This window comes from Sceloporus occidentalis, unplaced genomic scaffold (assembly GCF_023333645.1).
Source record: "Sceloporus occidentalis isolate IW3139 unplaced genomic scaffold, rSceOcc1.0.p SCAF_1, whole genome shotgun sequence".
NCBI lineage: Eukaryota > Metazoa > Chordata > Lepidosauria > Squamata > Phrynosomatidae > Sceloporus > Sceloporus occidentalis.
In genome coordinates, this window is record NW_028316981.1 from 58,835,511 (window position 1) to 58,850,282 (window position 14,772).

At 39.0% G+C, this 14,772-nt stretch overlaps 1 protein-coding gene across 18 annotated transcripts in view; it reads left to right on the forward strand.

Annotated features, from left to right (window-relative positions):
• ERC2 (ELKS/RAB6-interacting/CAST family member 2) overlaps positions 1 to 14,772 on the forward strand; it is a 741,540-nt gene that overhangs the window by 292,430 nt on the left and 434,338 nt on the right. For all 18 annotated transcript variants that reach the window (XM_089522554.1, XM_089522416.1, XM_089522425.1 and 15 more), the window contains 2 exons: positions 8,379 to 8,516; positions 14,336 to 14,476. In XM_089522554.1, the coding sequence (XP_089378680.1) occupies positions 8,379 to 8,516; positions 14,336 to 14,476 (279 nt within the window). The remainder of the gene's footprint in view (positions 1 to 8,378; positions 8,517 to 14,335; positions 14,477 to 14,772) is intronic.

A 14,772-nucleotide genomic window follows, 5' to 3' on the forward strand; every position in this document is an offset into this window, starting at 1 on the left:
GCTGATTAGGCCCAATGGAGCTGGCCTGCCCTTCTCTCCCTCTGGATGGTGTATGGAGGGAGGGCCTCCTTCTTTTCAGGCAAGGCCTGATGGAGCTGGCTTGCCTTACGCTCCCTGGGGATGATGGTGGATGCAGGGGAAGGCTATTCTTTCCTTATCTAAGGCCTTTGAACCAAATCTTATTTAATGCTATGTGCTGCTGGTTTTGAAGTTTTTGTTAAGGGTCTGTGCATTGTTTATTATTTTTATTGTTTTAATGCATTTTAGTATTTTAATTGTTTTAGTATATGATTGTTTCATTGTCTATTTTATACTTTCATAGTGTTTTATACTTTTATAGTGTTTTTAATCTGTATTGTTTTATAATGTTGTTAGCCACCTTGAGTCCCATTATTGGGAGAAAGGTAGGAGATAAATTAATAAAATAGCAATAATAAATAAAAACTTCAGATATTGAATCAGGATCTTGTACAAAATTCCATTAAGAAGTGACACTTTTTCTGCGGATAGCTATTCTGTTAGTCCCTGCTCAAATAAATCTTACAATTCTTTTACTAAATTGCTTCTTTTCTGTATGTATAACTACAGTGTGACATTATATCTAACTGTAACTGTAAGAAAACTGAATGTGACTGCATTTTTATAAAGAACTATTATGGTGTAGTGGTTTGAGTGTTGGATTAGGTCTCTGGAGAAAAGGGTTTGATTCCTTGTACAAAGTGTCCTTGGGGAACTCAGCTTCCCTCAATTTAGGAAGAAGATAATGGCAAAATGTCTTTGGCACAGAAAGACACAGAAATTTTGTTAGTTAAATTTCTCCTCCCAGAAAATGAAATTTGTGAACAACAGAAATATTTTTGACCCCCCCCCCCCCCCCATATGAACATGTTTGTTTAGGCTGGGTGTTATACTTTTCATTCTGTGCTCATTCATGGGGCATTTTTATCACTTGTCGAAACACATTGGAATTCACATATGGTTAGAAAATATCCCACAGTGCAAATCCCCATCTCCAAATGGGCTAAAGAGTACTTCCCAATATTGGTAGTACTGCTAGTTTACCCTTACCTGCAATTTCTGCTCTACTGTTTTGCCTTAAAACTCAATAATGAAAAAATACATATTTTTAGTATTTAAGCTTGTATAGAATCATATCACTTGTCTTCAGGTGAGATTTAGTTAAATCTTTTGAGTATTTAAGAAGCATTCCTGAAACATTTGCCAAAAATGTGACATGATTAATGCTTAAAGGTTTATTGACAGGACATGTAATTGAATAGATTGCATATGAAAGGTTTTAATTATTTTAATAGATACAGTGGCAGCTTTAACTGCTGTGATTATACCCATTTATTGAAATACCAAAGGATTATTTGGAGACATATTTAATAGTAATGGTGCAATATCACTATAGCCAAAGCAGGTGGAGATTACACCTTAAAGAACACATATGATGTTCAGCTTGTCTGGTCTTGTCAGTTGCATGCTAAGGTAGATATAAATATGAACATACAAAACAATCTTTACTCTAATGTTATTTCTGTTAAAAATTAATTAAATAGTCCTTGTCAAAGTGTTTCATGTAAATATTAATGTAGTTGTCATGATGACTTTAAATACATTTACTATCCCCTGGTTTATGCCTGCAATAAAGTTATATCACTTTGCTTTAAGAAAAAGAAGAAACACATATTATCAGTTTACGACTGCAATCTCATACATATTGATCTGGGAATAATCCCCATAAAATCAACAAAGGTTACTCCTTAGGGAATGTGTACAAGACTGCATGCTAGAGACAATGGCAGAAGTAGTTACAATTTAGGGTAGACCTAGCATCCTGTGTTACTGTTTTTTAATGTTAAGATGTATTTTGATTGCATGTCCATTGTCAGAGTTAGCACCCAGAATCCCAGACAATCAACCAGTCAGTTTGATTGATATAATCAACAGCACTTTATTGATGGATCCAGAATCAGACATGTGCCTCACTCAGCTTCTTAGCTGAGACTAACCACACCCCTCCCACAGACAAAGTAACAGAATTCCCAAAAGCCAAAATCCCCTCCCATGCAGAAACCCGCCAAGCGAAGCCCCTCCTGGTTCCCACAGAACTGAAAGCACATTCCCTGCTCAGAGAGCCAGGCCCTCAAGGCCACCCGATAAGACACCTGGCCCTGCTATGCACTAAACATCAACATCTACATTTCTATCTGCAACTAAAGCCCCATCATCCCCAACTACTATACTACAACACTAACCACTATCTGGTAGAATACTAACAGGATTCTAACAGTCAGCCCCCCTGAAAAGAAAACCCCCTCCCCCCAATGGCAGAAGCATAGGAAAGGAAGAAATCAAGTCACAGAGGAAAGAGAAGGCTTGTCAGGGTACTGTGCATGAAAACGAGCCACCAAATCAGGCGCATTAACATGAGCAACAGAAACCCATTCATCATGATCAACAGGAAAATGCTTCCAGCGTATAAGATACTGAAGTTTGCCCTTATGCACTCTAGAGTCCAGAACTTTAGCAACTTCGAAATGTTGTTGCCCATCAATCATCATAGGCAAAGGCTGAGAGTCAGTAGTCTTCCAACGACCCGTGCTCCGATCTGGTTTCAACAACCTAAAATGAAAAACGGGGTGAAGATGACGGTAGGACTTGGGAAGAATGAGCTCATCAGTGACATCATTTACCAGTCTCTTAACAGGAAAAGGCCCAATGAATTTGGGACCCAACTTCTTAGAGGGAAACCTGGACTTTAAATTCTTAGTGGACAGGTACACCATGTCTCCAGGCTTAATGTCCCAACCGTCTGACCTTTTCCTGTCCGCATATTTTTTGTATTGACGCTTGGCGTCTTGCAATGCCTTAGTAATCATAGGCCAGGCCCCCTTGACTTTCTCAGACCACTGAGTCACTGAAACAGGGTCAGACTTTTCAGCAGGCAATGCAGGCAGTAGCTTTGGCTCAAACCCATAGTTAATCAAAAAAGGAGATTGTCCAGTACTTCTATGAACAGCACTGTTAAAAGCCACCTCAGCATGAGGGAGTAAGTCATACCAATCGTCCTGCAAGTAATTAGTGTAAGACCGAAGGTACCTCTCAAGTGCCATGTTCGTTTTCTCACATTGTCCATCAGTCTCGGAGTGATAGGCCGTGCTAAGCGCTAACTGAACCCCCAATTTCTTCTGTAACACCCTCCAAAACTTAGAGGTGAAGGTACTGCCTCTATCTGAGATTATTCTATCCGGCAAACCGTGATATTTGTATATATGGGAAATAAACAGGTCAGCCAGTTTAGAAACCGAGGGCATCCCTTTACAAGCCACATAATGTGTCTGTTTAGAAAATAAGTCCACCACCACCCAAATGGTGTCTCTGCCCTTACTTGGTGGCAAATCAGTTATAAAGTCCATAGCAATGTGTTTCCATGGTGTATCAGGCGTGGGCAAAGGGTGAAGTAAACCTCTAGGCTTGCCCAACACAGGCTTGGCCCTAGCACAAACAGGGCAACTCTTTACATAAGCTTCAACGTCAGCACGCACACCCTCCCACCAATAGGTGTTGCGCAGCTTGTGCCAAGTTTTTAGATAACCCCAATGTCCAGCAGCTTTAGAATTATGGCACAGCTTCAAAATGTCTTCTCTCATGGAAGCTGGGACATAGACCTTAGAACCTTTTACCCACAGGCCCTGTGCATTACGAGACAACAAGTCCTTGTGGTGCAGTAGCCAATCATCGGCATCTGCCACCTGCTGGATTCGTAGCAGCATGTCATCCAACTGAACTTCAGACTTAGCCTGTGTAGGAGGAGAAGTCGAAGCTTTGGCTTTGCTGCGAGTAATCACAGCCAAGCCCAACTGTTCAGGGGAAAAGATAGTTTCCAGCGGGACTGCATCCTTCCCCTCATGTTGTGGCAATCTAGACAGTGCATCAGCCAAAATGTTTTGGCGCCCAGGGAAGAATTTTAGCTTGAACTTGTATTTATAAAAGTCCTTGGCCCACCTCCTCTGTTTGGGGGTCAGCTTTCGAGGAATTTGCAATGCCTCCAGGTTCCTGTGGTCAGTCCACACCTCGAAAGGTTGTGGCGCCCCCTCTAAGAATTGTCGCCAACTTTCTAAGGCGTGTTTAATGGCATAGGCCTCCTTCTCCCAACAAGGCCAAGTTATTTCAGCCTTCTGGAACCTCCTAGACAGGTAAGCACATGGCCTAAGTTTGTCCTCATTGTCCCTTTGCAACAATACAGCACCCATAGCAAAGTCACTGGCATCTACTTGTACAACAAAAGGTTTATCTGGGTCTGGGTGAAGCAAAATGGGTTCAGTACTGAACAGCTTTAACTGGTCAAAGGCCCGCTGGCACTCCTCTGACCACAGAATTGGAGTAGAAGGTTTGGGCACTTTGCCTCCTTTTGGCGCCACCCCCCCCCCTTTTGTCTCCAAAGACTTAGTTTTAAGCAGGTCAGTTATGGGCAGGAGGGGCTTTGCTTGGCGGGTTTCTGCATGGGAGGGGATTTTGGCTTTTGGGAATTCTGTTACTTTGTCTGTGGGAGGGGTGTGGTTAGTCTCAGCTAACTGTCAGAGTTAGCACCCAGAATCCCAGACAATCAACCAGTCAGTTTGATTGATATAATCGACAGCACTTTATTGATGGATCCAGAATCAGACATGTGCCTCACTCAGCTTCTTAGCTGAGACTAACCACAACCCTCCCACAGACAAAGTAACAGAATTCCCAAAAGCCAAAATCCCCTCCCATGCAGAAACCTGTCAAGCGAAGCCCCTCCTGGTTCCCACAGAACTGAAAGCACATTCCCTGCTCAGAGAGCCAGGCCCTCAAGGCCACCCGATAAGACACCTGGCCCTGCTATGCACTAAACATCAACATCTACATTTCTAACTGCAACTAAAGCCCCATCATCCCCAACTACTATACTACAACACTAACCACTATCTGGTAGAATACTAACAGGATTCTAACATCCATGAACCTGAAATCATCTGTGAAAATACATTGGCTTCATATGAAATGGAAATGCATGGAAATAAGAAATAATATCTGTGATTTATAATGTATATTTGAAAGAATATACCGTATTTTCCGGCATATAAGACGACTGGGCATATAAGACGACTCCCAACTTTTCCAGTTAAAATATAGAGTTTGCTGTATAAGACTACCCCTCTTCCAAATAAAATTTTTAAAAAGATCAGATTTGATTTCAATATGGTAATTTTAATTCAAATGCTTATGACATGCAGGTACTTAACAGGAAAACTTGTTGTATACAAAGCCTGCTTAGATTGGTCAGCTCTCCCTGCCTGCCCAGCCCTCCCTGTCTCCAAGACTATCAGAGCGGTAGCGCAAACACAGTTCTTTTTTCCATACCCCGTGGCCATTTTTGAGCTCCCCCCACCATATGCAGTGACTACAGATTCTCCAGTCCAGCTCGGAAATTTCAGCACCTGCCATATCAGATGACCCCCAGCGTATAAGATGACCCCTGACTTTTGAGAACATTTTCCTGTGTTAAAAAGTAATCTTATATGCCAGAAAATACAGTAGTTGGTTGTTGAATATGATGTGTTGCCTCATCTGCTGCTATGAAATTATCAGTTTTACTCAGGGGGAAAGACCCTTTTCTTATTTTCTTCAAGCTGTGATCAGAAAGATATATTTGAAGGCATTGAATATGTGCATTATTTGCTCTCTAGATCCTTATCTAGGGCCTTGGAAGCAAATCCTAGCATACAGTATACTGGAGAAGCACTATTCAGTGGGCCCCCAGTATATGTTGGGATTTGACTTCAAGACCCTCTGTGGATACCAACCTTCGTGGTTGCTCAAGTACCATTATATACAATACTGTAGTAAAATCTTATCCCTTATACAGTACAATATGACAAAATCAAGGCTTGCTATATGGAATTTGTTGTTTTTGAGTATTTTCAAAACACGGATGGGTGAATCCATGGATGCAAAATGTGTGGATGTGGAGGGCTGACTGTAGTTTTATTTTTATTTAATTAGTTAGTTTATATACTTCCTTACTCTTAACTTGGGACCCAAGTCCACTTCAAACAAATTGCAAAAACAAAAACAAAAACAAAAACAAAACTTTTTGAGACCTGCTGTCTTTGGTAAAGCTGGCGTTTTTGAAAATCACATTGAAGAAGATGGCAATAATGTGAATATGATATAAATGAACACCTAACTGAGAAAGAATAGGTGCTTTAATGTACCTGACATAATCAAATGGTAAGAAAAGAACTCTGAATACTAATTACAAGTTCATTCTTTTGCTTGCTTCACTTCCATCTATTTGAGATTATAGTTTGCTGAATATGACACATGTACTGTAGTGGCTTTAGTATTCCACAGGGTGTCATGAGGTGGTTGTTATAACCAATATTAATTTTGTAGAAATGAAAGGAACATGGTCTGCTTTCCTTTGAAAACAAGTTTCAGTTTTGGAAGAATAATATGTACACTATCAAAGAACATGCTTTGAACCTGTTTGCATCTTTTCTTTTAAAAATAATTTGCATTATTTTTGAAAAGAAATCTTCCCTAGTGTGCTGACAGTGGGGAATATGTGGTCTTCCAGATGTTGGACTTCAATTTGCATCAACTCTAGCCAGCATAGACATGATGGAGAGTGGGAATGTATCTGGCAGTCCACACAGTCCCCATCCCTGCTATATATACTTACCTAGAGGTAGGTAATATATAGTCAGGTCATTATAGTCAATGGAGCTTATTTCTAAGTGAATGTGTAGAATTGTACTGTCGATAAATAATTGGATATTATTGTTTTAGTAAGTCCAAGTACAGTCTGAAGTTGTAACTAGTTACAAATAACTAATTAATTATGTTCCCAATAATAAAGGTATTATTTATATTATAACTATAACTCAATGAGTTGGGGTGCTTTGCAATGGGGGATATTTGATGTCACAAATGCCTCATTATGGCATTTTAAGGCATTATTATTATAGTGTTCTGAGATTGTGTAGAGGTGGTTCTGATAGACAAATTGGTAGGGAATACATTCGGAACTAGTGGAGGCTGTGGGTTTTAATCTGTAATTACAGTATAAGGAGTTAGTCAAGATATTCAACCTATTTTAGGGATAATATTCAGCACTTAAAAATCTGGACAAGAATCATGAGCAGACTGATCACTCAACAGACATGAAACCACCAAGCTGACAAGGAGGCTACTTACTGTTGGAAACATTGTGTACACACACCAATATGTCTGAGTCAGCATTAATCACATAATCTTCTTATGTGTAATTATCAAGGAGTGTGTATTTGTGTGTGGATGTGAAGGGTTATATAGTTAATTATACAGAAATAGATATATAGAGAAAATAGCTACTTTGGGTAAAGACATGATGGAGTTTTGTGACTCTCCAGATGTGGGACTTCAGTTCCCTGCAGCCCTGACTGACATAGCCAGGGGTGAGGAGTGGTGGAACTTGCAGTTCAATTGCACTTTTAGGACCACACAATTCCTACACTTTCTCCACAGCCACAGGAAATTAGTTCATATGTTTTCTGAAATCCAAAAAGATAACTTATATAACCCCTTGTAATGTAACCCTGTATACTGCTCCATATCTTTGCAGCAGTATCAAGTATTATTCCCTGCTGCTTGTTACCCCAGCTAAATTTTGGGGAGAGAAAGCAAATAACCTCTATGCCTTGTTGTATTCTCAAGTACATCACTACTAGGAGCATGGCATTCCATGATCCTCAGGTGCTTAATGAATCCTAAATTAAAATACATTAACTTTAAGTGTCCTTTGGTAGCATGTCAAATTTATTTTTTAAATATTGGGTTTTGGAACTTTGCATGTCACTCACTGAAAACTCTCCTGCAAGAAACAAGCTCCTATTTGCCCAGAAATAGGATATAATTATTTGCTGATTTCATATTTGAAGGAAGCAATGAATAATTTTAGCAATCGTCTTCTTGCTGCAAGAAAATCTTTGAAAACTGTTCAGTTTATGAAGGCTTTTCAACAGTTCTGGACTTCACACAAAATTCACAACTGGTATTTTTGCAATAAAAGCAGCATTTCCTGCATGAAAGTAATATCTGCTGTTTTCTACACAAAATAGCCACATGTGAATTTTCTCTCCCAAACTGTGAAGATTCTCATTAGTCCAGGATTCTCCTTATCAGTTTTCTGATTAGTTGAGAAGCATATTTTTAAACTGTTTTTGGGAAATATATTCAAATATTCTTTCTCACATTGTCTCTTTCTTACATTGTCACATTGAATATTCCTAGTCACATTGTCACTTTTTACTGGTGACTGCCCATAGTTGGTGATTCTAAAGTCTTGCCATTTTACTTTAAAGATTGAAAATCTTCAAGAACAACTTAGAGATAAAGACAAACAACTAACCAATTTGAAAGATCGTGTGAAATCACTGCAGACTGATTCCAGTAACACAGACACTGCTCTAGCAACACTGGAAGAAGCTCTCTCAGAGAAGGTATGATGTTATTTTATTTTGTGGAAATAAATTTATTTCCATTGCTGACTCAGGCATTTGAACCGTGGGCTTTTTTACACAAATAACTGCATAAGTGATTTCCTCATGTGAACAGTATTATTGCACAAATACTACAGGAATCTCAGTGCCAGTTTTGTTAGTGGGGAAAATTTTGTATACCTAAGCACCACCAGTTTATCTCAAAAGCTGCCACTGAGGGGTTTGTAAGTATCATGGCATTTCAAATGTTAGGCAGTATCATACACTTTTATCACAGGGTAAACATACACCAAAGTAGTTACACCAGATCCCACAATTGTGTAGCTGGTTGCACAGATGACTGTAAAGTTACTTACTATGCCATGATTAAGTAAAAAGAATGAGATAGAATGTTATTTATGTCATTGCATACCTATTGGCTCACTTGGGAGTGTATTTATGCAACCAATGAGAAAACATAGCTGATTACACATTTTTACCAATGTATTGCTCCAGCAGGATCTCAAGTCTTTGAGTTTAGCCATGTTCTCTCAGCAGCTCCAGCTACTTTTACTTCAAGTAAGCAGTTTGAGTATGTCTCATACAGAGCTTTCAGCCACTGCCATTTAGTTCCTGCAAGCTTTTGTGATAAAATATATGTAGATTATGCCTGGAAGAGGACCGATATATACACCCAGACTGCTTGCCAATATAAATAAGACTAAACAGATAGGTTGTTGGGACTTCATCATGTTAGTGGTTAGTCAATGCAAACTTGGTATATTAGGACATTTAAACATGTGTTTTCAACATCTAGCTCACAGAGATTATAGTTCAATTAATCTTTGTTTTGTGCTTGATAATGAAGTTGTCCAGTCTTTAATAAAATACAAAAAGTATAAGTGTGATTAGCAGCACAAATGCTCTCAGGCTCAGACATATATCGTTAGAAAAGGGAAATACATTTAAAATAAATTTTTAATGTTTCATTCTCTTACAAAACAAATATCTGAGGCATAGTAATTCTGTTTAAAAAGTTGATGCATACACAATTTCAGAGAAACGTGAGAGGCTCTTTTTCTTCCTGGTCATTGGAGAACCAAAAGATAGAGTCAGTTTATCCATAATAAAATTAGTATCATTAGGGAATTGATCTGTCAGGATGTGAAGCTACTGATAGATAGCCCAATTTTTCATGAAGTTGTCTAATCCCCTGTTGTTGCTTTCCAGGATGATGGATGTCGCTGCATCTTGTGCTATACCAAATTCTATAGTCTTAACTATGCACTGTGTGGCGAATTACTTCTGTTATGAATCTTGCACCATTCAGCTTTTGTGGATGATTGTACTGGTTCTAATATAACTTTATCTCTTTTCCATGTAACACTATGTGGAGATTCAGTGGTAGAATTTGGGAGAGTTTAGGAGGGGGTATTTACATCTCCCGACATTTCAAGATGAAAATAGGAAGCTTCTCAATGCTCATGACAAGACCACCCTCCTAATCTAAATTGCTGAATGTGCTATGCATTTATTCTGTAATGGAGAGAGATAAAAGCCAGGAGGATGTTAAGTTAGAGACATCCTAGAAATACCTGTATCTTATTTGATAATTGATATACTAGAAAAACAACATTGCAGTGGTATCTCTGCTTTGGGTTTTATTCCAGTTTTTAAAATAGTTATGCAAGATGTTGAATGCTACTCCAAAATTAGGTTCAGCTTATTTAAAGTCTGGAACTCTCACTGACATTGACGCCTCTGAGCACCTCAGTTCACAGTATACTTCAGTAACTGTAGTGTGTGGAACAGTGCCTCAATGTTAATGTTGGCTCCAGAGATTATGCATTTACTCTCTTTACAAGTCCCTGGAGAGGGAATCAAATCATGAAGGATGTGAATCCTAGAAATACATACTAAAACAAACAGGGTGTTCTTCAAAAGCCACAAGTAGGAGCATTAAGTATTAGGGGCAGGTAAATGTAAACAGAGAAAGAGTACTTATTTGTTTAATATGGATACCAGTTTGAAGCCTTTTATAATTTTTCTACAAAATCTGTGAATTTTGAGGACTGAAACAATGCAGATTCAAGGGTGGCTAACTGTGTCACAGCATGATTACAGTATAATCTCAGAAAAGAATGTGGGTTAATGTTAAAGTAATATCCAGTAATAATCACATTTTAAATAAATACTTTCAAACTCATTTTTGACTTCTCACAAATACCTAAGTGTATTTAAATTTGTCACTGCTGTATACTTGCCTCCTTTTAAGAGGTGAACCAGGATTAGATGTTCTTCAGTATGGTAATTAATCTAAGCACTTCTAGATTTTTAAAAATACTCTTAAAATGCAGTAGCTAATAATACCTGTTCTGTATAAACAATTTTATTTTGAGATCATTGGTCTTAGAAATGATTATTTTTCTATGTCAAAACGCTCCAAATGTGTACGCATGGAAGGTCCCTTGACTGAGACCTTATTACTTGGTTAAATAAATGTCTTCAATTGAATGTTAAAAATCTCACAATAATATTAACATTAGTTATATATTTGTATATCTAGAACAATACATAGCATTTGCCATAGTACTGATCAAACATAAAGCTCTTTTGTGTGATGTATTATGATGTATTACAAGAGAATAGAGCTAAGGTTTTAAAGAAACACAAATATTTGCACTCTCTTTTAAGAGTGCACAATAACTGCTTCCTTTTAAAATGAAGCACATATTTACACCTCCTGAGAACATCTTGTGTTTGGCTTCACTGAAAGATACTGTATCTTTCTAAGATAATATGATAAAGCTCAGGTTGCAATCCCAAGAATATTGGCAGCAGCTGCTTATCCTGTAGAAAGGGAGAAATGGAAATTTGCATTGGAAACCAATGTTTACATCAGAGTTTGAAAAAAAATTACTTTTTGGATTACAGTACCCACAATCTTCAAGAAGTATGAGTACAACAATACTGGATGGGGTGATTCTGGAATATGTATTCCATCCCTACCCCCTCCCCCCCCCCCAACATTTTCCAACATGTAGTTTACCTCTGGCAAGGCAACCAGTGAAGGATCATTACCCATAATTTTCTAAAATGGCTTGCTATGTGATAGCAGAAGGATGATATTAGTAGGGAAATCAAAAGCACACAGGATAACATTGCTAGTTGTTTTGTAAGCAAACTAAATGCACTGAGCCTGAATTGAGACTTGTTTATCTGTTTATTTATTTCATGCCTCGCCTTTCTTCTGACAAATTAATATAAGAACAGCTAAAATCTTATTATGCAACAGATAAAATAACAGATAATTCTGTTAAAAGCCACAAAGTTAAAAGAGGTTAAAACACATGTAAAACATGATTAAAAATAAAAAGGACAGCATATCTACAAATGGCTTGATATAGAATCATAGAGTTGGAAGAGAACACAAGGGCCATCCAGTCCAACCCCCCAGTCATTCCCCTAGAGCAGTGGTTCCCAACCTGTGGGTCGGGACCCCTTTGGGGGTCGAATTACCCTTTTACAGGGGGCGCCAAAGACCATCAGAAAACACATATTTCCAATGTTAGCAATGAAAATAATTGTATGGTTGGGGGTAGCCACAACATGAAGAACTGTATTAAAGGGTTGCGGCATTGAGAAGGTTGGGGACCACTGCCCTAGAGAGACTCTTGGCTACATAACCATCCATCCTCTTTTAAAAACATCCAAAGAAGGAGACTCCACCACTCTCTAAGGCAGTATGTTCCCCTGTTCAACAGCTATTACCATCAGGAAGTTCTTCATAATATTTAGGTGCAATCTCTTTTCCTGTAGAATCATAGAGTCATAGAATCATAGAATTATAGAGTTGGAAGACACTGCAAGGGCTATCCAGTCCAACCCCCTGCCATGCAGGAAATCTAAATCAAAGCATCCCTGACAGATGTCCATCCAGCCTCTGTTTAAAGACTTCTAAGGAAGGAGACTCCACCACTCTCCAAGGAAGTTTATTCCACTGTTAAACAGCCTTTACTGTCAGGAAGTTCCTCCTAATGTTGAGGTGGAATTTCTTTTCCTGGAGCTTGCATCCATTGCTCCAGGTCCTAGTCTCTGGAGCAGCAGAAAACAGGCTTGCTGCCTCCTCAATATGACATCCCTTCAAATATTTAAACAGGGCTATGATATCACCTCTTAACCTTCTCTTCTCCAGGCTAAACATCCCCAGCTCCCTCAGTCATTCCTCATAGGGCATGGTTTCCAGACCCTTCACCATCTTAGTTGCCCTCCTTTGGACACACTCCAGTTTCTTCACATCCTTTTTGAATTGTGGTGCCCACAACTGGACACAGTATTCCAGGTGGGGCCTGACCAGAGCAGAACAGAGTGGCACTATTACTTCCCGTGAGCTAGACACTATACTTCTATTGATGCAGCCTAAAATTGCATTGGCCTTGTTAGCTGCCGCATCGCACTGTTGACTCATGTTCAACTTGTGGTCTACTTGGACTCCCAGATCCCTTTCACATGTAGTTTCATTCAGCCAGGTGTTTCCCATCCTATATCTGTGCATTTCATTTTCCCGCCCTAAGTGCAGTACCTTACATTTCTCCATGTTGAAATTCATTTTGTTTGCCTTGGCCCAGCTTTCCAATCTATCAAGGTCATTTTGAATCTTGATCCTGTGTTCCATGTTCTAATCAAGTTTTCTGCTTCTTCCATACGACATCCTTTCAAATCCTCTTTGCCTTGTTCTTTGTATAATATTTGAGCTATTATCTCCAGCACTTGATGAAATTCTAATCTGAAGAATACTGTTTCCTTCCCTTGCAGGCGAGTGCAGCAGTTTCCTCACTGTCCATATTTGGTAGTCTTGAATAGGCAGTGAAACAGAATTCAGCATCTCGCCCTCAAAACACTTCTGTTGGTTTCACCTGTGAGCTGGGCTCCAGGGATTGGGGCTGCAGCTACATAGAGAGCTAGTGTCTGCTAGTTTCTCCTTCCACCAATTCTCTGTCTCACTTCCTCTCAGTGGAACCACCACTTCCCTAAGGCCATGTGCTCAGGCAGGGGACCTGGGGCTATGAACAAGAGAACAGTGGTATGTTAATGAGCACAGATTTCCACTCAGCTCACACAAATGATCAGCCTTGACCCAACAGGCACAATGTCACCAAACTATAATAGAACACTTGACACTGGTCCAAAACATACTGCAGAAATAATCCCGTTTGAGACTGCTTTAACTGCCCTGGCTAGGATATCCTGAGAATTGTAGATTATTGTGGTGTCAGAGCTCTCTGACAGAGAAGACTAAATGTCTCACAAAACGACAGTTCTCAGAATTCCCCAGCACTGAGCCAGGACAGTTAAAGTGGTAACAAACTAGTTTATTTCTGCAGTGTGTTTTGGACCACTAGTGCACACACAAGTAAGCCTCAACTGAGCTCAGACAAAAAAAGCAACCTTATTCCAACTGACCCTCACTCAACAAACTCTCACAGTAGGCTTTCTTGGGGCAGGGGAGGTTTAACCCAGCCAACCCAAGCTCACCTTATGCTGTCTCTTATTTATTTATTTATTTATTTATTTATTTATTTATTTGTTTGTTTGTTTGTTTGTTTGCACAAGAAGTGAAAAGGATGTTCTTGTGTAAATGGCAAACCACAATATCATAGGAACTACAGGACCTAGAGTGCACAGTTGCTTGGAAGATGATCCCAATATTGCTGTTTTGGCGTTGAGAGCAAATCAAGACTTTCTGTTGAAAAAATGATACATAGTTTTAGTTTTCTACATAACCACATTTTATGTTGCTGCTTGAAATGATAAAGTGTAGCCATATTTTCACTTTTTAGGAGAGAATTATAGAGCGATTAAAGGAACAGAGGGAAAGAGATGACCGTGAAAGGATTGAAGAAATTGAATCCTTTAAAAAAGAAAACAAAGACCTAAAGGAAAAAGTGAATGCTTTACAAGCAGAGCTAACAGAAAAAGAGGTCAGTACTTGCAATTAATTAAATATTTGAATTGATGTTATTCAACTGCTATATAGAATTTTATAGTTCATGTTAAATGTTAGAGCTGAAAACTAGCATATTAATACATTCTGGATGCTGTACTTCCAAAGGATGTCCTCTCTGTCTGAGCCTTCATGTTTCATATATTTTTAAATAATGGGTGGGATTCAAAAGTGTTCTTTCACGAATGGAAATAACTTATATCTAAGAAAGGATTCAATGGAATAGGATATGATTTTTGCTGACTCCTCCTCCCCCTTTCCTGCTCTTCTCCA